Source organism: Bacillus rossius, chromosome 6 (assembly GCF_032445375.1).
Source record: "Bacillus rossius redtenbacheri isolate Brsri chromosome 6, Brsri_v3, whole genome shotgun sequence".
NCBI classification, from domain to species: Eukaryota; Metazoa; Arthropoda; class Insecta; order Phasmatodea; family Bacillidae; genus Bacillus; species Bacillus rossius.
Genome location: NC_086334.1, coordinates 60188827 through 60212394, shown reverse-complemented (window position 1 = coordinate 60212394; position 23568 = coordinate 60188827). Strand labels below are relative to the sequence as shown.

The window sequence follows — 23568 nt, the reverse complement described above, 5'->3', positions numbered from 1 at the left end:
CTCACTCTTAGTCGAAAGAGTTACAGACGGACAGACAAACAAACATACAGGTGAAGCTAATATAAAGCATGTAAAAAAGGGTTGGATAGGAGCTACATAGACAATCACATCACTTGAGTAATTATTATGAATACTAATTAATTAGCAATAGTAAATATAATCAAAATTGCTTCCTTTCAGAAACCAGTAAAAAGGAGCACCCTGGACCATTATAGATAGTTATAGATAGTTATATTATCCACATGTAATTAAAGGCATGGAAAAACCAAAACTACTGAGCTGTTAGGTTTGTATTCCATCTAAATAGTTTCCATCCAAACTCCACAAGGGTTGGAATATGATGCAGATAAGTGTAAAACTTTTCTTAGTGTTGCACAACTTCCTAGAGATATATGTCGCTATATTCACTAGAAAAAGGTTACTATACCAAATCTCCATCGAGACAAGTCTGCTCAACATTTAAGTTCAAATTACAATTTTAGAGTTACAAGAATTAACAAAGAGAAGGCAATACATGAGAAGCACAAATAGTTTCAAGTGGGATGCTCCTGAGAATTTGAATAGTATATGAGCAATTTCAAGAGGATCATTCTGTTTAGATCATTCATTTTGGTTCGAGTCGAGAGAGTCAGGGCCTGTCTACATGTGTTTTGTAGATGAGACTGCTAGTTCCAAAAAAGCCATTCTCGGTTGAAACAGGTATTGGCAAAATTCATAACTTCACCTAGTCAGTAAATAGTTGAAAGTAATGACAACTTTGAAGTCTAGAGATTTGTGAGAGAGCATCAGAATATTACTAGTAATTGATGAATGCACTTTTAAGTTTCCTTCTGTAGTTAAACATGTTTGCGTGACTGATGCCAAGTGAGTCTCATACACTCGTGGCCTAAGTGTTCTATACTGGAGTTTGTATGGTATTAAACGAGGTTAAAATTCATGTTAAAATGACATCATAAATGTTATTCTAGTTTCATGAACTTAAATATTTGTACACTATGTGTAGGATTTCAACGAGGCTGGTGAAAGGAATGAGCAGTTTTCTTCAAGGTATAATCCGTCATAATGCAACTACATATAATATTGCATTTAATATTTTGTTTGGTATAAACAAACACTGTAGAGGTGCCATAACTTAATTGCATCCCTGTCTATTTTTAAGCATGTTGGTAGTAATCCCAACAGAGAAAAACCAATATGTATGAAGAAAAATACTTGAAGAATAATTCAGTATTTAAACGCTGGCACCTGCGTAGTTTAAAAGAAGTATATAATTAATTCATAAACAATAAAAGAAATATTTTTTTTTATTTGCACAATCTCCAATGCTATGAGGATGTTTATTAGGCACTTATGTGAAAATTTTTGACAAAAAATAAATTGATAACTCCTGAACATGTAGATTATAAATGGTCTCAGTCAAATCCTTTAAATCTCAATCTCTTGTATTTGAAAGAATCGAGATTCAATAAATAATATTTGAAAAAAAAAAAAAATACTGAAGGAAATATATTCAATTCAACACAAATTCCACACTGACAAGTCTACAGTTAATTAGTTTTAGTTCTATTTTTCATTTTTTATAAATTATTTTATTTTTTGACCATTAAGACTGGGTTCAAGAAGTATATTTGAGGTATCGTTGGGATTGAAATTTAAAGAATCAGATTCGATAAAATTGGGATTTGACTACTACTATAAAATTATCATAATTGCAAAACATTGAAAAATGAGGAATATGTTTCAATGCATAGCTAAGCAGTGGAACATGTTGAGTCGCTGATTTAGTTTCATTGTTTACAAAAAATTTACAAATATAGGTATCTATATAAAAAAGTTTCTTTTCTTTGTTTCTTATACATCTTATACATTTTAAGTTTGATTAAATTTTGCACACTTTACATTTATAACATGGGGAATGTAATGGTCCACCTTAAATTTAAAAAAAAAACTCCTTAAAACATATTTTTGACACTGGTAATGACCATTTCGTTATTAATGCTTTCTTTGTCACCTGGCAATGACTAATGCAACATTGCCCTTCAATCCCAAGTAAGTGCAGTTACCCATCCGACTTGCATTCGCTACGAGTATCTGAATATCAATGAATAACAATCACTGAGTGGCAGATATTAACGAGAAAGGAAAATAATAATGCCATGTTTTTCACATAAGACAAATGTAGGTAGCTTGTTCAAGAGTCGGAAAACCAGATAGTAGTTTGTTTCAGTCCAATTCGACGAACACAAAACATTGTGTACCCTCAAGATTTGAAATAGAAGGTTCGAAATATATAAAAAAGAATGTAGGTTTGATACTTTGCTTCTAATCTATAAAAAAAATCTTGTCTACAAATGATTTAGAAAAATATATCCCCATCCAATTAAAATAAGCCTCTTCACGATGCGTTGCTGGGTACTTCAGCTAGTATATTATATATATGTACATATGTATGTATAACAATAGTGCATTCGTGTTTAAATATAAAAATTTAGTAAGGTAATTATATAATTTTAGTAATTACTATGGGTTACTCTACTGATCTTGGAAAATACTGTACATCATTGATTACTAGGAAAAATTATTACTAGGGATTTCAAAGTCAATTCCTCGATTCCATTCAACTTTGTTGAGAATCGTACGGCCTCGATGCCATTTTTTTTAATGTGTCACATTTGAGACCAAACAGAATCCTGTGATTACTTTCCTTTACCAAAATTATTTTTCATTAAAAATTCAGGTTTTACAGTTTACTGATGTTCAAAGCATACAAAGAATTATATTATAGAAATGTGTAGAATCTTGGTTTTAACAAAAAGTTAACATTGAATATTAGTTAATTTTCACGAAAAAAATGTTTGGGCCTGACAAACACACTTGTACTATAACAGCGTAAATTCAAAAAATATGTTTTATTTTATGTAAGGATTAATAACTAAACAATAGTATGTACTATGTTCATAAACTTAAATAAATTAATTTAAAATATAAACAATACCAAAAACATGGGGCCTGCTGTCCATTCCCCATAATGAAATACATATTCAATTGGTTGCCTTTTCTTCCCCAACTTATTTTTTTATATATTTAAATAATGTGTCAATCAAATAACCTTTAATAATATTCTAGGTTTATTTATCAAATCGCTTGGCAACGAAAAAATACACATAGCGTCTTAGATAACTATACACACGGGATGTAAAACACGAGTGGGTGGGTTTGTTTTGCTATTTTCAGTATCATTCTGTGTAGTGTTTGTTCGCTTCATGCATTTAGAGCAGTATTGTCGCGTACTTGCAATTTTCGAAGTTGCGTTTTTCCATGACTATGGAAGGTTTTTATGGAAATTTTCCTTTTCCAGTTGGTGGTGTGATCTAGGCCGGGTTTATAAACCAAGCAAGAAAAGCAACGTCACATTGTCGCAACATGCAACCAATGTAAGAAAATCACTGTCGTTTATGAAGCACGCAAGTCTTTACCAACCCTTAAATAAAAATTGCAAAACAGCAAAAAACAAATTGTCATTTCAGGGTCTTGTAATAATTCATATTTATCATTAAACAAAAATATACTGTCAATAATTAGATGCAAGTTTAATTTTCCTTCACTGTGTGAAAGTGTAACAAATGAAAAACTTTGTGTGCATAATAAACAGAACATCTTGGACTTATGCACATCTGGGTCTAACAATTTTCGGAACACTTTTCTTCAATAATGGCCGTAGGAAACGCAAGCCAAAATGCAAAAAAGTTTGAAGTTAAACAATACTACGTTGCATTTTTGAACCATGCATTGTTTATAAACCGGTACTCTAAAATTTTGTACCTTGCATTCTTGCCCTCCTACATACTTTATAAACCAGGCCTTACGGTTCTGTAGTTATATGTGGCTGAAGTTATTAAAAAATATTTTATTTACTGGTGATAATTATTTTTTAATATGATAATAATTGGTATAATGGCGAGTGAAGTGTGGGAACATTTTCATCTAGACCAGTCTGACGTGAACTATGCCAGGGTGGCTACCAAACTGTAAAGAATAAATTCCCTGACTTTTCCCTGAATTTTCCAGGAAAATCACTTTTATTCCCTGACCATGCCTAACAATCTCATCAATTTTTTTAAGCGTAAAACCTTCTTATTTTTACATATTATAACTAACTTATCAGATAACATACACAAATATATGTCAAAACAAAATCAGACAAACAATAATAGCTTTTAGAAATTAAAATTTTTCGATTATAGTGTATGTTAAGTGATGATGAACTTGCTAATATTTAGTGAATTATATATAGGTACTAATGAACATACACATTCTTAAGCAATATTAGCAAACAATCTTACTTAAGAGTTTTTATTAGTTTTTCTATGTCTAATTGTAAGGTAACAAATTAAAAGAGTAATGGGTTCTATTTTCTTAATAATGTACGTAATTTTGTTGCCTGTAAATAATAACACATTTTTTGTTGACTATTTCTAAAACTTAAAAAAAATTAACATTTGTATATTTATAAAACTGAATTTTATTCACTAAAATAAACACATTTCATAAATAATATATCTTTAACAAGCTATAAAATAAATCCTTTTATAAATTAAAAGTTTTTGATTATATTATATGTTAAGTGAAGATTAAAAACAACTGTTATATACGCCATTTTACCCAATTATGTAAATTATTATTTTATTTACTCATTTGATGTATAATAACCCAAAAAAGGATAATAGTCTAGGCGTTCACAACACTGATCATTATAAAAAATAACTACTATAACATACAAAGAAGATCGCCAGCAGTAGCGGTAGCAAAGCGAACGAACTATCTGTGACCTGTCTTCTTTGAATTCGAGATGAGAGCGGACGAACTAAAAGAGCAACCTAGTTCGCACGTGTGTGCTTTTTTTTTTTTTTTTTGTTCCCAGTCATGTAGTGCTTCTCTACGTTTTACTTTTCAGATGTACTATTTATTTTATTTTGCTGTCCTCTTTGTGTAAACGTTATTTAATAGGAGCACTCCCGGTCGCGAACTATTATGCGCAAGTCTAATGATTAGCTACTCTTAATATTTACCTTTCACTTTTCTTATCCTGTATTGGAATTCATTAAAAAAATGTTTTACTCCATAAAAGTAATGGTCTAAAAATTTGAATATAACCGAATAAACACTTTAACTCATTAATCACATTTACTCTTAGCTTTCAGCAACGGCAATATTCTTCCCAAGCCCACACGTTCATATCTGATCCCGCGCACATTTTCCCCCCCATCTTTGTCTACTACTTATATTCTCTCCTTTTTATCTTCAGAACAAAGCCCGACTAGCTTACTAAATAATACTGAAAACATGTACACGCCACTATTCAAAACGTTTACACAAAGAGGACAGCAAAATAAAATAAATAGTACATCTGAAAAGTAAAACGTAAAGAAGCAGGGGGGTGACAGTAGATAGGACAAACTGAATCCTTAAAAATGAGATCATACCATGTTTCACCAACATCGGAAAAAAAAATTACAAGTTTTGATCTCTTTAGTTTATTACATATCCAGTTATTATAATTACATACGGCCATCTTTGTATTGTCTCGTGGTAATAATGGGATTTGAAAGTAAAAGTATATATTTTTTAAATGTCACTGAAAAATAGATGATGCGTGGCATATTGCCGAAAACGAAAATTAGAGCACGTTGGCCTGTCGTTCTCCATATTACCTGCTAGGGCTGCTACTGTAGTTTTTGAAGTTGAAAATTAAAAAAAAAATTAAAAATGGAATGGAAAATAAATATAATAAACAGAAATAAAATTAATTACTAAACGATCATCAGTTTCAATCTGGCTGTATAATTAATTTGGACTTTACTAGTGCAGAAAAATATAATATAAGTACATACACTTGTTGAACCTAATTCAAGATAGATTGGTGGTCTTGTGGGTGAAGGCGTCATAGCTCGAAACTGACGATTGAGAGTTCGTATCTACCATAGTTCAAAACTTTTTTTTTCTATTGCGGAAATAGTTTAACGTCCCATTATAAGGACTAACATAAAGCAATTTTACAATATCAGTAGCCTTTATCGAAAAAATATAAAATATGACGACTACAAAGGTGCCAACTGTGCCACGCTAAACTTTTCTCAGGTTGTATCTGGCTGTAATTTTTTCGTTGTCAAGTTGAAAAGAAATGGTATGATCGCAAGGGTTTTGTTTACAAATTTAAGCAAACGATCATTACTATGGGAGTGGCGCCTCTCCCTTTACTTACTCTATGGAGAAGCACTACACAACACGACTGGCAAAAAAAAAAAGCACTTACGTTTTCATCCCAAAACGTTCATGTACTTGTACCACAGTTGCCAATAATACGAGAAACAAAAATAAAACTATCTCGGTCATCTCGGTGTACTATGAGCTATAAAACTAGTAAACATAGAATAATTTGGTACACGTACCATGACTATGGTGGCAATACAATGCACGCGCGCGCACGCCAGCCAGCTGTTATCAGCAATGCAAACACAGCAGAGTTTTTCATGGACCCGCGACATCAAAAATGGCTTCATTAAACAAACTTCGTATAAAATATAGTAATCAGAATTTCAGTTAATAATTCGCTATATACACTTAACAAATTAACAAAGACTATGAATAATATTAAGCTGTAAAATGCTGCAGCAGGAACTTTAGACAAGATTTAATTTTTTCCCTGACTTTTTGAAAAATTTCCTGACTTTTCCATGACTTTTCCCTGCTGGCAAAATTCCCTGACTTTTCCCGGTTTTCCCGGTTGGTCGCCACCCTGTATGCTGTAGGTAATATTTATTCCATGAACATCTTACATGGTAAGAGCTCTACCACCAGTAAACATGAGGAAACATTTGAAAGTGAATAAATATAATAATGAAGTGTTTGCAACTGAACTAAATATCTCAAAACAATGTGACAAAGAAGGGTAAAGACATGACCAATTTACACTTGTGAAAAGGGTCAACCTACTCTTGCAGCTTTTATGGACAAAAAATGTAGATTTAATGCCAGTGATATTCATGCAAAGCAAATAATCATCCAGACAGCCAAGATGATATGCTGGGAGTTGCAGTTCTTTTTTTCATTGTAGAAGATAAAGTGTTTAATGACGTTAATTTGTAGAAACCCAGATACATTATTCCATCTCGGAACCATTGTGCTTTCAGATCTGTACACAGAAGTTTGTCACAAAGCTTGAGAGAGGCTACTGTCCTCTTATTACATTAGCTTAACTACTGACATGTGGATATCATCTGCCGATGACTATTAGGGTATTACAGTACATCACAAAGCTGACGACCTTTGTAAACATCAGGCATGTCTAAAGTTATTCAATTTCCAGAAGGTAGTAACAGTGCCGAAAACATTGCCAGCTTCATGTTCTTTGCTAAGTGCATAGTGGTTATACCTAGTTAGGGATAATGCCAGGGGTTACAAAATCTTGGAACGACATACATCCTAGGCCTGGCACACATCAGCTTGTTGTGAAAGATGGAACGCTGTCTTCAAAACATGTTTCAAACAAGTTGGCTATGTCAAGAAGAATAGTAGGGCACTTGAAACACTCCTCTTAATCGTACATAATCCTGAGGAGAGCTCAAGAGACTCTACCAGCACAAAAACACAGCTTCATCCAAGATGAGGTTACTCGGTGGAACTCTAGCCTGTACATGATGGAGCGCCATCTTGAACAGAGGCAAGCTCTAGCATGTGTGTAGTCTGGATATAACAATAAGAATGCCTGCAGATCACCCCTTCTCAATGAGAGCAGATGAAGAATGTAGTCAAATACACTAGAGACAGCTCCGAGATTTTTGTGTGAAAACCTGGAGTTGTTTTCATGTCAGTCTGACAGATGGCAGACGGTATGCCCCGTATGAACAATATAGATGTTTAATACATATGGTACCAACAATATAACATAAACAACTTTCTTATCTCTTAAACAAACCTATTTAAAAATTAAACACATTTATGAGGGAATATAAACCTCCAGTGCTTCAAAATTCTTAAAAAGAAGTTAATCGTTTGACACCAGATAATATAATATATAATTGAATGATTTATGTTGTGTAGGTACACCTTTGCCGCTAGACACTCTGACCTGTGTTATTAGTATAGAGCTGTCCGGTTTTAGTCTAGTGTATTTGATGCAGTAAATGTTTTAAAAATACTTGACAATGCAACATTTACTGTGAACTCATCGAACATATCTGTGTTGGAAGTCATCCTGATTGTAAACAGTACCCTAAAAAACTTCAAGTACCTGCACCTGAGGGTTCTGGTCTGCAAAGTACGTTATGAACTAGTGGCTTCAATGAAACTGCGCTATGCTGATTTAGAGGAGGAAAGAGTATGCTTCAGAAACTTTGCTGGATGCAAGATTCAAGGGGAATGTGTTTCCCAAACAAGAGCACTTTCAAAAAGCTAACCATTTTTTCATTGATGAAATGAACATAACTGAAATGCAATCACAGGCAACTTTTCAGCAGTTAAGATAGCATACTCATTTATTTCACCATTTATATTTTAATTTAATTAAATCAATTTAAAATAATGTTTGTAAATATTACTATGATTATTATTTCAGGCATGTAAAGCAGAGCCAGTCCCATCAAATCCTGTGTGGCAGTACTATTCTGGTAAGTGCCCAGAGTTGATGACGGCAGCTGATGAAATAAGTTCTCTGTTGTCACCGGCATCAAATGTGTTTCAGTATTCGAAGGGAAAAGGAGTGTTTCCTATACTGCAGAAACTGGCTAAGCAATATCTATATATTCCTCCGGCTACTGGGATTTCCGAGCGTCTTTTCACTACAGCAGGACTCATTGCAGACAAACAAAAAAATTGTTTTGACCCTGATTGTGTCAAAATGCTAGTTAGCTTGGAGGAAAAAAAAATTTGTAAATATACATATCATTATTTATTTTATTTTTTATGTATATTTGTACTATGCACAACAGTCGGAGACCTTTAGGATGTGCACAACAAAACATTCCCACGAGACAAATGATAGGCACTGCATGCAAGTAGGCACAACCCGCAGGCACGCACCACATGCAGGTAGGCACCACATGCAGAGAAGGCACCACCTTCAGATGGGCAGCACATGCAGGTAGGCACCACAAGCATGCAGACGCTCTTAACAGGACTAACACAAGGACAAGGACAAGAACAAAAAAAAAAAAAAACACAAACACAAGGAATTCAACTACAGTACAAAGACTGTGAGAGACAAACAACTACAAACAATAATTCTAGATAACTAATAACTACTCGTTTGGACTAACTGAATAATTTAATTTAAGAACAGTTAATTCATCACATTGTCAACCAAGTAATCAAATTTATTTCAGTTAGATATAAGTCTATCAACAACATAATTTTTCTTGTAATAAGTACATAACATAGATGTTAATTGACTATGGAATTATCCAGTATTATGAATAATATATTTAGTTTATTTTACAGCTATATAGTTTTTGAAGAAATTTGAATCTAGCTGTGCTCTGCAGTCTGCAAGAGAGACTAATTTAGGATAAGGAAAATTGTTGATATCAAGAATTTTTAATATTTTATTTTGTAAAGATTCAATGTTATCACTCACTATCAGATAGATGTATTATGATGAGTATTTCCAACTGAAAAATATTCTAATTTAGATCTAATTAGTGATAAATAAAGATAAATAATAGAATCTTAATTAGTAGCATAAAAAGTAGTGTAACTGTTTAAAGCTAAGCAACTCGTGAATAAGTAATCTACATGATGATCAAAGTATAACTTGGTGTCTAAGATGATACCAAGGTCTTTTAGAGAAGAAGTTTTAGGAATTACAGCATTGTCCAGTTTATAATCAAATTTTATTGGCAGATATTTCCTTGTGCAGAAAATAATTTTTGTTTGAGATACATAATTAAGTTCACACCAATTGTTGATTTCATTGAATTCAATTTGAAATAGTAAACAATCATTAAGAGAGTTAATAGATCTGCCAATTTTAAGATCTGCAAACAGTGGAATGGTTGGGAATATGTGAAATGTCATCTATGAATATATTAAAGAGTAAAGGCTACCACCTTGTGATACACCAGTGTCAGCATTAAAGAGAGCAAGTTACTGTTGTTAATAGATATGAAAAAGCTTCTGTTATTGAGATAACAAGAGAACTAGTACACAAAACTAACACTTACGACAAAACGGGGAAGTTTATTAAGTAAAATAACATGGTTGACAGTATCAAAAGCTATCGCAAGATCAAAATTACAGGCATCAACCTGACTCCTACTTATGACTTCAATGTAAATGAGATTGAGAAAGGTGTTAAGATTAGTAGCTGTGGTCATTCCAGTTCTCACCCATGTTGATGCAGTGAAAAACTATTTTTGAGAGGGATGTTTATATTTTTAAAAATTATTTTTTCTAAAATTTTTGAAAATCTGTATACGACTAGATACTGGGCAATAATTAGAAACAATAAGTTTTGTACCACTTTGATAGATAGGAACTACCTTTGTTATTTTCTAGTGATGGGTCGAGTCACCCTATTTCAGCATCGAGTCGAGTTCGAGTTAAACAAAGAAATTTATCTTCGAGTCGAGCTCGAATCGAACTCATAGAAATTTGTCTTCGAGTTGAACTCGAGCCAAACTCATGGAAATTTATCGAGGTTCAAGTGGCAGAATGATGAGCGAAATAAATATAAGTTAAATATTTCTCAATATAATATAATTATTGAAGGTTGCACTACACATTTTGATTTTTTGTCTTTTTTTTTATCTTCATACTGACACTTAAGTAAAAATGCACATCCAAGTGACGAATCAGACTTGAAGTTGTTGATTACGGAGTGTTGTAAATTTTTTTGCAGCACTTGAATCTAGCTGTCTGATGATCAATTTTTTCAAAAAATTCCCAAATCTCTGCTCTTGATTTCTGTTCGTCACTTTGTAACGTCCCAAGCCGTACAAACATATCCATTCCACTAATACTAAACCGTTTATGATTAATACGACGCCGGCGACGCAAACATTACTTTCAAGTTTAAACATAAACATCAACAGCCTCAATTTTCCGTTCGGCCATGGAAAACTGTGACGTGTCCCGGCAGCAGCGTCGGGTGATGGAGTGGCATGAGGTGGGGCGACAGGCCCCAATGGTAGGTTGGCAGCTGCTCCTTGACGCATAGATATTGGTCTAACTTGCCCTCTTGCTTGGCATGAGTGAAGATAGGGGAGAAGGGGGTAGTAACAGGAGCCTAGAGCGAAATCCCCGAAGGGCCGCTCCAAGGGGGGGAAAGGAGTCTAGAGCGTAATCCCGAAGGCCGCTCCAGGGGAAGAAGGATGCTATAGCGTAATCCCGAAGGCCGCTTCAGCAAAGGATTCCAGAGCGTAATCCCGAAGGCCGCTTCAGCAAAGGATTCCAGAGCGTAATCCCGAAGGCCGCTCCAGAGGAAGAGGAAGAGGAGAGAGAGAGAGAGAGTAGGGAGAGGAGAGGATAGCAGTAAATAAACACCAATTCAATAATACTGCTATATTTCCCCAGATTTCTCTGGGGTAAGGATCTCTGGCTAGGCACATTTCGACCTAGCTTAAATACAGCTCCTTCAGACATTGGTCACTGACAAAGCGACAATCTTTCCCCAATACAGGAAAACAGGCCATCCTGTGCCCTCCCCAGTAATTCACACACTAGGATATTATTTACTTATAACATAGATAGCACTGACACACATTTTATATTATACAGTCATTAATAAATCCATATGCACTGCTATAACCGTTTAAAAGATGCGTGCTGCCATCTATGATATGTAAACGGCACCACTCGTAGCCTATATCCCACGGCTGGTGTAGAGAAGCCTGTTGGGATACGGCTTTCTTGGCGAAGCGGCCATGTTGGTTGCAGAGAGAGGCCGAGGACAAATATAGGACACAACAACTGGTTGGAGATTTCAATTATTGTTGATATCGATTTGTCAAAGTGGCAACATTTCCTGGCTGTAAGAGGACTTACGTAGGCCATTGGCCCAGAGTTAAAATGGCGGCTATCTAGTGTTTAGTAGTAAATATTATTTACTTCCAAAGCTGCCCAAATATTAATGATGTTCGCGGTCTTGTTCATGACTGAATCTAGAGAACATTTTTTAATTCCGTTATAGTTAAATAAAGGTATTTTGTTGGAATTAGAAATATTAAGTGCATATTGAATGATGGGATGCACTGTTTGCGGTTATACACGATCGAAAATAAATAATATTCCGACCTTATTTTCAAGGTTTTCAGTGTTGGATCAGAGGTTTTCCACTAGGTAGGCCTAAATAATACATTTTATTTTATTTTAAAGTCCATGGTTTCAGATAAGTACCTTCACGATTGGAAAATGTGCAACATTATGGTCGAGCCAAAAACTAAACTTTGACGAGACTTGAGGACACGATCTTAATCAACTCGGTTTTCGAGTCGAGTTTAGTTTCGCCGGCTCGACTCGACTCGCTCGATTTTTCGAGTCTCGACCCATCACTATTATTTTCCATTTGTTAAGAAAAACTTGAGTTTTTCGACATATTAAATAAATTATTCAAAAGAGGTATTAGGAACAACCTTTCAAAATAAAGTTGAGTATACCATCAGAAGACATGGAAGATTTTAAAAACTTAATACCCAAAAGTACTAGGCTTTCTGAAATTAAGGGAATCGAGAGTGTAAGAAAGCACACATGAGAGTTATTAGTTTGAAACTTATCATTAGACGGTACATAAAACTAGAAAACTACTCTGCAAAAACATTAGATAAAAATGGGTCACAAGATACAGCACCATTTACATTTAGTGAGTGTTGCTCGTGGAAACCATTTCTCATTATTTTGACAAGGCAAAATAATGAGAAATGGTTTTCATTCTGTTGTGTATTTGGGAAACAATATGAAATTTTGACATGACCATTGTGCTGAAATATACCAAAATCATATTATGTAGTAATTTTAATTCTTCTGCCTCAGCCAATAACTTAACTTCCTCAGCTGTCTCACAACACATGATAACTGTGTAACTAAACTTTTAAGCTCACAAATTTTGCCAACCAGTAATTCAGAATCGGAATTGACCAGGGAATCGAGGTAAGAATCCAAATGATCGTCGAAATCAATGAAATTTCTATATTTTTACATCCCTATTAAACACAGTAACTTAATAAAACTTATCAAATTAACTAAAAACAATTTATGAAACTGCTGATTGACAAGTTATTACAAAGTACCTCAAATACATGATGAATCAATTTCAGAACTCTTTCAGGACCTTATAGTTAAATTTTCTTACAAGAGCCATTTAATATAAAATAATCAAAATTATAACATAATCCAGAATAATCTACTATTTGCAGGAAAATTCCAATTTTTATGTTAAAAACCAAAACATTTTCAAGGATAATTTCCACACGACTCAAGTATAAAGTCTTTTACCATTTATACTTAATGAGCGACTATAAACAGAAGCGAGATGTCTAAAACATAAAAATGCAGGTTCACTAAAGGCTGTCGGAAATCAGTGGTTAATGACTTTCATCACAGTTATTATTACAGGACTTTTGTATAACTTTTATTTTCAGTTCGCCAGTTTCCTTAGTTTTTCGTTATATTCCAGAACTGTAGAAATAAAGTAATATTAAATTATAAATTATTAGTTATAATTAAATTCTTCTGTGACTAAGCCATAATTCTTCCATATATTGACGTCAACTGGACCTGTGCCCCAGAAGCCTGGTCAGCATCCGCCACCTTTCCCCTCACCACCCGTCCCACTTCCCGTAATGGCAGCCGCTCCGTCCTGAGTACGTAGTCGGGTGGTTGTGTTTGAATAGCGCGCCACGGACGTCAAGAGGGCGCTGTAGCAGCAGTGCACCACACCGCTTTAACTAGAGATAAACATTGTAACTCTTTCTTGCTTATTTTTCCCCAAGTGGCGTGTAACGGCAGATCGGCCGGGAGTGTTTTATGTACTTTATGCCTTAACTAAATATTAATTACTTAAACGACGAAAAGACGTACCGAACATGCACGAGGCAAACCGAAGTCCGCCGAAGCTGGACTGGTTATCATTAATAATAAATTGTTGTAGTTTTAGTTAGTAGTTTTTATCATGCATTAGGTGTAATATAATTATTAAGAGTGTTTCATGTTTTACCTGTAGCTTCCTGTGGCATGTAATCGTAAATATTATAACGGTAATTGGTTCGGCGCGAAGACGCCATGTTAGGCGAGCAGAGCCCTGAGCTCACCCCAGTCCTTCGCCAGCACCGAAAGAGAGCAGACACATCAGCACCCCGGGGACCTCACAGCTTGTCTGCACTGCTGAGTAATTACGTTAAATCTTAATCATCTTAAATCATTCGTACGTAATTCCTCGGGGCTTCTCTCGGTCAGGGTGACTGTTTAAATAATTGTATGAGTGACCACTATGGTCTTTTTCATGCTAATTACCTAATTGTAGTGTGACCACGTGGTCAGGTCGCACCACGTGAACAGATTCGTGACGCAGGCGTTGTGTGATATAATCAAAGGTGTAGGCGAAGTAGCAACTAATAAATCAGGGCATACGATTTTATTTGTATTTGTTTATTTCAACATCCTGAGTGTGACTGCGTGTGGGACGCCGTAAGAGCCCACTGCGTAGGTGAAAACCGTACTGGACGCTGAGAGAGGACCAGTGGCGAGTACTAGGATTGGCTTTAGGGGAGTTAAAATCACGCCTCACATGGGCGACATCACGGCTCTGAAAAAGTCTCTCTCCCGGGTCCGTGCCCCTTGCACGGTGGCGCCCACAAATTAATCTCAGATCTCAGTACATGTATCGATGCAAATCCCCGCTTAGCATAAGGACAGTTATGTCAATATTATCTTAAAAACACAAGCTATCTCACAAACAAGTTTCATTTTTAATAAAATAAAAATGTTATAATGAAATCAGCAAAAATAATTTTTTACTCAATGTATTTTTTCCCCCTGTATGTTTGTTTTTATTTTCTTCTTTATTAGCTGATATTAATCATACTCCTTTTGATTTTGCTGAAGGTGAATCTGATTTGGTGGAAAGAGGACAGGCATTTATATAATTTTTCTCAAACGGAACCTTTACTAAAAAGGTAAAATGCCCAATTTAACTTCTTAAACAAATGGACATCTGTTGTTTGAAAAATTTGGTACCTTCTATGAATGTGATAATAAAGCAGAACAACATGAGGAAAAACTGACAAATATTTCCCACTTCTTAGTTTACTCTGAAATGAGGCCCTAATGATTTAAACCCATATCAAATAAAAGCTAAGCCTTTTTATATATGATCCACATGCACAGATTATTTCATATCTGCATGTAGCCTTATTATTTAAGTTTACCCAGTATTGCCTTATCTCACACAGTTTACCTAGGTGGAGCATGAGTGGGTCATACTTCCATGCCCAAGACCATATGGCTTCAATTCTTTGATGCTAAAAATTCATTTTCCAATTTACAGTAATGGAAATGTGACCTTGTGTTACATGCATTGTTGTCTTATATGTAGGGACCCCCGAAAATGATTAAGCGTGAAATTCACGAAAAACCACAAAATTGTCCACTTTTGACAGTTTTCCGCGAAATTTCACTATTTGTTCTCAAACACCACGGTTTTCCGCGAAAAAATGCCATATTCCCGTTCAACACAAACAACGCATATTACTTCAAAACTAAATTCAAGCTTATTTGTTTAACTCGTTTACTTTTAACTAGCTGTCGCAGCACAACATCTACTGTTATTACTACTCAAAATAATGCTACTTCCGTTGTTAATTGTTGTGGGGAAATACAGTACACATTTGTTTACTTTCGTACCCGTGATAATCTCTCCACTTCGCTTTGTTTTGCTGCGAAAAATTTGGTGTGCATTTCTGGTACTACTTAGTATAAACATTCGTACAAATGCCAAAGATCTCGTACCATATACCAGTATAGCGCGTGTGCGAGAATTATGAAACAAACACCAAAAATCGAGTAAAACTGCCATAATCAAGTTAGTGCACGAAAAATGTGGCAGAATGCAATCACGTACCTATTTTAAACTACCGTTTATGTAATTACCGGTAATTTATGAGCCTTTTTTTATGTAAGAGTTATTTATTGAATAGATTTAGTTTATGATATAATAGTGCATTTAAAATAGCTCTCACAGTAACTTTTACGGGACGTCACTGACTAATATAGTCACTTTAACAACGTAATTTTTTTTAATCACGTAGTGTTCAGTTCCTATCAATACAACAAGGTGATTCCTGGAGTGAGAGGCTAACTAATGTGCGTTGCTTGAAGCCAGAAAATGCCGAAGATTATTTCTATAAAGGATCGTGAAAGGGAGTTTAAAAATGACGAATTTTACATTTTTGATTTAAAAGATGAAATAATGATGTGTAGGTTTTGTAACGTGTGCGTGGACTGGGTGCGCAAAGATACGTGCACAAAACACGTGTTTAATGAAAAACACAAAAAAAAAATAAAAGTCGTGAATCTGCATCGTCTTCCAAACAAGTTTCTATCAGCAAATCACTTCAAAACGTAACCAGTTTGCAGAAACACAAACACGAATTTGTGTATGATTTTGTCGAAATGATGGTAGCATCAAACATTCCCTTGCAAAAAGCTGACAAACCTTGCATGAGGAAATGGTTAGAAAAATATGTTCAAGGTGAGTTTAGCATAAAATAACACTTACATATTTTCTGCTGAGAGAAATATTTTGTTTTTCATTCTGTAAGCTGTTGAAACTAGGCCTAACCTCAAATAGGAGGCACTAATCTAGCAGATTTTTTGATCACATTTCTAGACTTATTCATAGTCTTGCTTATCTTGTGCTACTATTGATTGCAGGCTCTGGCGATCTTCCAGTTGCTAATACCTTGAGGGAAATATATCTTCCCAAACTGAATGCTGAGAAGAAAGATGAAATAAAAAGTTTTGTTCAGAACAAAAAAAATTGTGTTGATGTGTGACGAAACTACGGACAGGGCTGGAAAGTGCATCTTCATTATTTTGATTAAAGTTTTGTCATCTGGCTCCCAGCAGAATGTGTTTGTGGGTGCAGTTAAGAAACTTCCAAGTGCAACAGGTGCAGAATGTTCAAGGGCCATTTTATCTACTGTTGCCGAGTTTGGTATAAATTACGAAGATGTGGTAGGTGTTGTTACTGACTCAGCACGGTACATGACTAAATGTGTCTCTTCTTTGAAGGACATACTTTCAGAGAAGATGGTCCACATTCAGTGCTGGGCACATAAGCTGAATCTTGTGGCCAGCTTATGAAGTGCTGAGTTAGGTGAGCTCAATCAGTGCATTCAGAACACAAAAAATTGTTTTCTGAATGCACGTAAACGTAAACATAGGTACGTCTCATTTTTAAAAGAAAAGTATTCAGAAGAAGAAAAGAAGACAGTCTTGTTCCCAATTCCGATCATGACCCGGTGGAATTCTTGGTTTTGGTCTGCAAAATATGTTGCAGAGTATGTGGAGGATTTAATTGAATTCTTTCAACAAGAAGAAGAAGGAAGTAGCGCCATCGCTTACTTCAAAAACCTGTCTGCAGACAATGTTGCAGTTATTCAGTGTTCCTCTTCTTTCCTTGTTGAACACGGTTCTTCCACTGTGGAAGCTATACAAGAATTTGAAGGCTCTACTTATGCACTGGTCCACAAAGTACACACAACACTGACCAACATTATGGAGAAGTATTTACTTGTAAGTAAAGGATATCTAGGAGAGAGAACAAACTCAGATATAGCCAAGCTTTCTACAGCGTTAAAGCAGCATTCTTTTCGTAGTACTCTTACTCGTGTAGGTTTGAATTGCCACAAGAAACTTCAGACTTTGATGGAGCAAGACACAGCTAGAGAGTTTGTTCTGCATGTGGGAATGTTATTCAATCCAAGACATGTGACCAGTAATGTTGTTGATGACAGTTTGTATCCTGCTGTGAGGAAAATCCCCGTCCTCTCAACCCTTTCGAAGCAAGAATTCTTGGAAGAATACTTGACCTTCCAGACTCATGTTTCAGAACTTTTGAGGGACATGAAGCCTGTAGATGTTGGAGCTGTTTTATTGGCTTTACATGATGGCCACAAAAACTTTGTTAACTGTTCTCTCTCAGTGCTTTCCATACCGCCATCAAATGCAGACAGTGAACGGGCATTCTCTGCATATGGACACATACTCTCAGACTTAAGAGTGAATTTAAAACCCAGCAACATAGAAATCCTCCTGACTCAGTATTTTGGCAGAAAGCTCGCCTGTTGAGAGCATGTGTTCAAAGACATATCTTTTTGTAGAAAATTGTTTTAAGAACTGACTATATTTTTATGTAATTTTCACTTAATTTGTTACTGCAGTCTTAGTTTTCTTTGCCATTGTTTGCCTATGTGACAAATATTTACAAATTATGCATGTGCTTTCATTCCAGGGTAAATGTATTTAGAAATAATATTCTGTGGACTGCGTAATATTGATTTAGTTTTTAGTGTTAGTTTTCCAACTGAGTGCATTTTATTTTTGGTATTAAAATTTAAAAAAATTTGAAGCTAAACCAATCTCATTTGCCAATTTCAATTTTAATTTAATGTATCTCACCAAAATTTTACACTATTTTTTGCACTGCTTGCTTATTTTTACACCAATTTTTTGCACTGCTTGCTTATTTTTACACAGATTTTTTGCACCGCTTTTGTCATTTTTTTACACCGAAATGAGCCAGCTTTATTTACCATTTTCTGGGGTCCCTACTTATATGCCAGAAACTACAGTACATTTTACCAAAAGATTTTGCTACCAATTCTGGCCAATTAAATCATCTTAATGCAAATTTCTAACATAAAAAAAGCCCAGATTGTGGTCATTTTGGATAGAGGCTGCTCCACTATACTGAAATAATACAGTTAACTCAGAAAAGTGTTCGCTTTTCTACAAGCAAAATAAAGATGTCATGCTTGAACTACAACACACACTCATTCAGAGAAACATCTCCACTCACCTGGACTGTTTCCTACTAACTGCAGTGTGACTGCCAGGCAAAGGAACCATATTCAATTACAAAAACTACGATCGCAAAGTTCACAAGGAACTTAACACCATCACCCTCATGCCTTAGCTGCTTAAATGATTGGAAAACCGCTAATAACACAAAAATGTACACACACACACAATAACTGCTGGTAAAAATGTTGGCCAAGTGTCTCCCAAAAACTTACAGCAATAATTGATGTGTTTTTAAGTTACAGATTGCTTTGAAGATAAGCCGACTGATGAAGTAACGAAAATTGATAACATGACATGAGACAAATTAATTTGAAATGTCAGAACTGCAGAACAATATTCTAGACAACTAAATATTGCATGATGGAGCCGAGATACACAAGTCAGGCAAAACTAATTCTTTATTATGGTGAACACCAAATATGTTTTGCATTTCAAGGCACAAAGTCACAAGTTTAAATGCAAAGTAAAAAAAAAAATAATTGTATGTGTAATTTCTCTGTACTACATACCACCATGTGATGTTCATTGCGGCTTATATTCACTTTAAAATTTAACTTTCGGCAATGGTTAATGGCTCTAAAAAATTTGAATTAAATATTTTGCAAGGTGTATGAATGGTTTTGTAAAAGTAGTTTTACAGCAATACCATGTTAGACTTATTTTAGTAAAAAATGTTTTAATATGCTGGAAAGCATTATGATGCAAGAAGCTTACCCATGAAAACATTTAAAGGTAGCATCTTCCCAAATAAAAAAAACTGACTATAAAGAAACTTAACATGCAGCTTATATTCAGAGAAATACTGTACATCATCAGCTGTCAAAGATTTTCTACATCACTCGACTGATGTTAACAGTCCTCAAACTAAAATAGTAGTCAAGACATACAAGAAAGTGTGCAGTGTTGTAAAATACAAATGCAAGCATAATTTTTTTCCCCAACAGATGAGGGAAACCAAAATGATAAGAATGAAAGATTCTGAATTTTTACTTCCAGCAAATAACATTCATGTAACATGTATGCACAGGCAATTAATTAATTGTTACGTTCAACGGCAACTCACTATCCTTCAAGTACTGAAAGCCAGCATCAAGCATCAAAGTTTACCTATCTGGGTTGTACGCCAGGGCATTTTGACACACCAAGTCAACATCATCCAGGAAGTCTTTGGCACAAGTGTATTGGTGGAGATCAATTTTGGTCATCATCGTCTCCAAATCCATTGGTTCCTTTACAATTGACAAATAGTCTGGTACTTCCTCCACGTCTACCGGTTTTGTGAACATGAAGAATCTGTAAGCCAAACCACAAACCTGGCAGTCTACTTTGCTACAATGTTTTTAAAACATCAGCAGATATGTAAATAAAAAATTATAAATATAATATGATGATAAAATTCATTAGCAATATAAGATTGTTTACATATTCCAACTTAAAAACAAAATTCTAAAAGTCTACCAGATATCTATACAATCTGAAATGAGTATTTGTGTTAGCACAAGAAGAAATTCCATAAATATGTTGCGATTTCCCTCACATTTCCTGGAATTACCCGACCATTTAAAATTTACTGAGTTTTCCCGGTTTTCAAGTCCTGTAGCAACTATGCTCTCAGCAAGATCGTGAACTGTACGAAGTGATAGCTAGCCAATCCATTAGCAGACTGAAAAACACAGAGCAGTGTGGTCATGTTCCATTCATGTGACAAGTGAATGCCTCGATACATTATTGTTGAATGCCATTTGTACAATAGAGAAACAAACTTTTCAACCCCAAACTCCACTTCTTAAAATAGGATGTAAATATCAAACATACATACTAAATAAATGAAAAAATGTTATTTTATCACTATCTAAATAAACCATGTGTCAGTAATACATAATAAGAATGAGAAAAATGTTAAAATGCAACTTACTGCCTATTGCGAGCCAACTTTGCACAGATTTGTCGCAGAAAAATTCGAAGTTCGCTGAGCGACACTTCTTCCTTCTCGTACAACTCCTGCAATTCCTTCTCGCTCAGTTTTGGTGGCTGAGGTGGAGGAGCCAATGGCAGTTCTTCCATTGGTTCTGAAAATAACATCCTGTAATCTGTTGAGGCGATACACTCACATGACGTCCTTTCACTTGTGCATATTGGATCCTAAGTATAACATAGCTACCCGGTGGATGACATGCCGGTTGGTGCAACAGAACAGTTACCTTTGGAATGAGAGAGAAGATGATTAGACAGAGGGTTGGGGTGTCGACTGCACTACATTCAGTACAGTGCTCACCATGAGAAAGGCAGTCAAACATTCTTCCATCTAATTTTTAGCAGATTTCTATAAAATTTTTGACTTTTATAAACAAAATTTTTAGTTCCTCGAAAAGGAGTTGTAATAAAGAGGTGGTTGCAATAAATGGGGTCATGACAAGGTTTAATGTACATCATATTTACCCACGTAGGGGTTGCATATATTATGCTGATTTTTAGTGTTTGAATATATGCATAAATAACTAACCTATGTTAGTTTTTAATAAAAATAACTCTACAATTAAGTATAAATTGTTTAATCAAAATATCTCAGCAGTCAGTTCCATAACCTGTGCAGATATTGTATGTGTGCAGTGTCTGCTACCCGACCAGTAGAGGTGGCGGTGGCCGGCAAGTGATGTGTCTGCTGCGCTGCTTGGGGGGGAGAGGAGGGGGAAATCTGAAATGCAAGAGTGTGTGCATGCATGAGGGCATGTGGTAGTGTTGACGTTCCTCCCTTCATCCCTCCCATCGTTGTAAATATCCCGTGAACTGGCACCCACACAATCAACATGTCTATCTTGACACGGGTTTATGATGCAACTGTGCCCAATAATTATTATTTTTGAATGAGATTCCCACGTTTTCAACTGAACATACCATGACAAAACTGCAGCCATCGCTGGTGTTTATAAGAGCACCTTCTAAATTCATCCAGCCTCATGGTAAAGTGTGTGCTAGTTTTTACAGAAGAAACTGACAAAGAGTAACTTTGACACATATTTACTCTCCGCCGCAAAGGGATGAGTAAAATAATAAAATACAATTGGGGGAAATGGCCACATGGGTATCTATACCAGTGTTGTATACTTCACTTGTATCCAGGGAACTCTACAGAAGACAGATGCATGGTGCTGCGATCCACACGCAGGGGTGACCCTTAGGATGAAAATAATTTTTTTGGCCCAAAATTTAAAAGTGTCGCCCATACGCAGGGGGAAATCCTTTTGCGGGTAAATACAGTAAATATGAACAATGTGAAACATTAAATTAAAAATCTGCATATGTACTAATATTATTTCTTAGGAATTTTCTAGGATCGAAAAGCAGCACAGGAAGCTGAACAATGGTTACAGCAGCAGCTAGTAATAAATAACAGAATAAAGAATACAGTGTTTTCTCGCATAATCGTCGCACATTTTATTCTAAAATCAATTTTGAAATGTAGGGGTGTGATAATTATGAGGAAAAAAATTTTTGTTAGGTAAAGTTATTCATAAAAGTAGGAAAGTAGGTTTATTTAAAAAAAAAAAAAAAAAAAAAAAAGGTGGAGTATACAAGAGAACGCCAAACAATTTATATTAATAATTCATTAAACAAAAACCTTTCTTCAACTTTAAATAGAAAACCCAAACAGTAACGCGAACGCAAGCCACTTGAATCTGCGACGTGAACACATTTTCCACGAAAGAATGCGGGCCATCAAATGTACTTAACTCGGCACTCGACAGAGAGAGAGAGCGCGCTGCATGCAATCGGCGAGATATCAATATTCGACTACGTGCGCACGCTCTATACGGGAAGCAACATAGCCAAACATGAATGATGCCAACTCGCGCTGGATACATGTTCAAAAGCGGTACACCGCGGCGACACAGGCGATCAGATAAAGGAAATAACGTTTAAAAATGTCTTTAATAGAAAATTTACGTCAGACAACTTCGTATTTCCGTTAATTAAATAATTAAGTGGTAATTTCCGAATAAATATTAGATTTCCACTGTTCGGTAATTTTATATTGTGTATATCTTGACATTTGTTGTTGTTTGAGCTTGGACATAGCTAAGTATATTTGGGCTACTTTTCTTGCTTGTGTGTGCTGCGTTGCGGAAGAATTTCTCATAGCAAGCTGTGCTCCAGACACCGAAGAAAACAAAAGACAGTCTACTCAAGATGGCCGCCAGAGCACATGTCGTTGCTAGGCGCTGCTTCATTTTTATCGAATAATTTGTTGGAAGTTTTCGTTCCCGTTGTCACGGAACATCTACTTTAAAATACATTGTTTTATACGGAAAAAATACCCACACAAAGCGCTCTGCATCTAATAGCGGGACCAAAAACATAATTCGTCATTTAAACGATAAGTTTTTTTATCTCAATTTTGATGGCCAAAAATATAGGTGCGACGATTACGTGCGTGCGACGATTATTCTATAAAAGAGGGTAATACAAAAACCGCTCATCCATTAACTGGAACCT

The 23568-nt window shown here is 35.3% G+C and overlaps 1 protein-coding gene across 4 annotated transcripts in view; it reads right to left on the bottom strand.

Moving 5' to 3' along the window:
- LOC134533244 (ATPase family AAA domain-containing protein 2-like) overlaps window positions 1-23568 on the bottom strand; it is a 161634-nt gene that overhangs the window by 54019 nt on the left and 84047 nt on the right. For all 4 annotated transcript variants that reach the window (XM_063370653.1, XM_063370656.1, XM_063370654.1 and 1 more), the window contains 2 exons: window positions 20990-21143; window positions 20182-20367 (listed from right to left, as the gene is read on the bottom strand). In XM_063370653.1, coding sequence (XP_063226723.1) covers window positions 20182-20367; window positions 20990-21143 — 340 coding nt within the window. The remainder of the gene's footprint in view (window positions 1-20181; window positions 20368-20989; window positions 21144-23568) is intronic.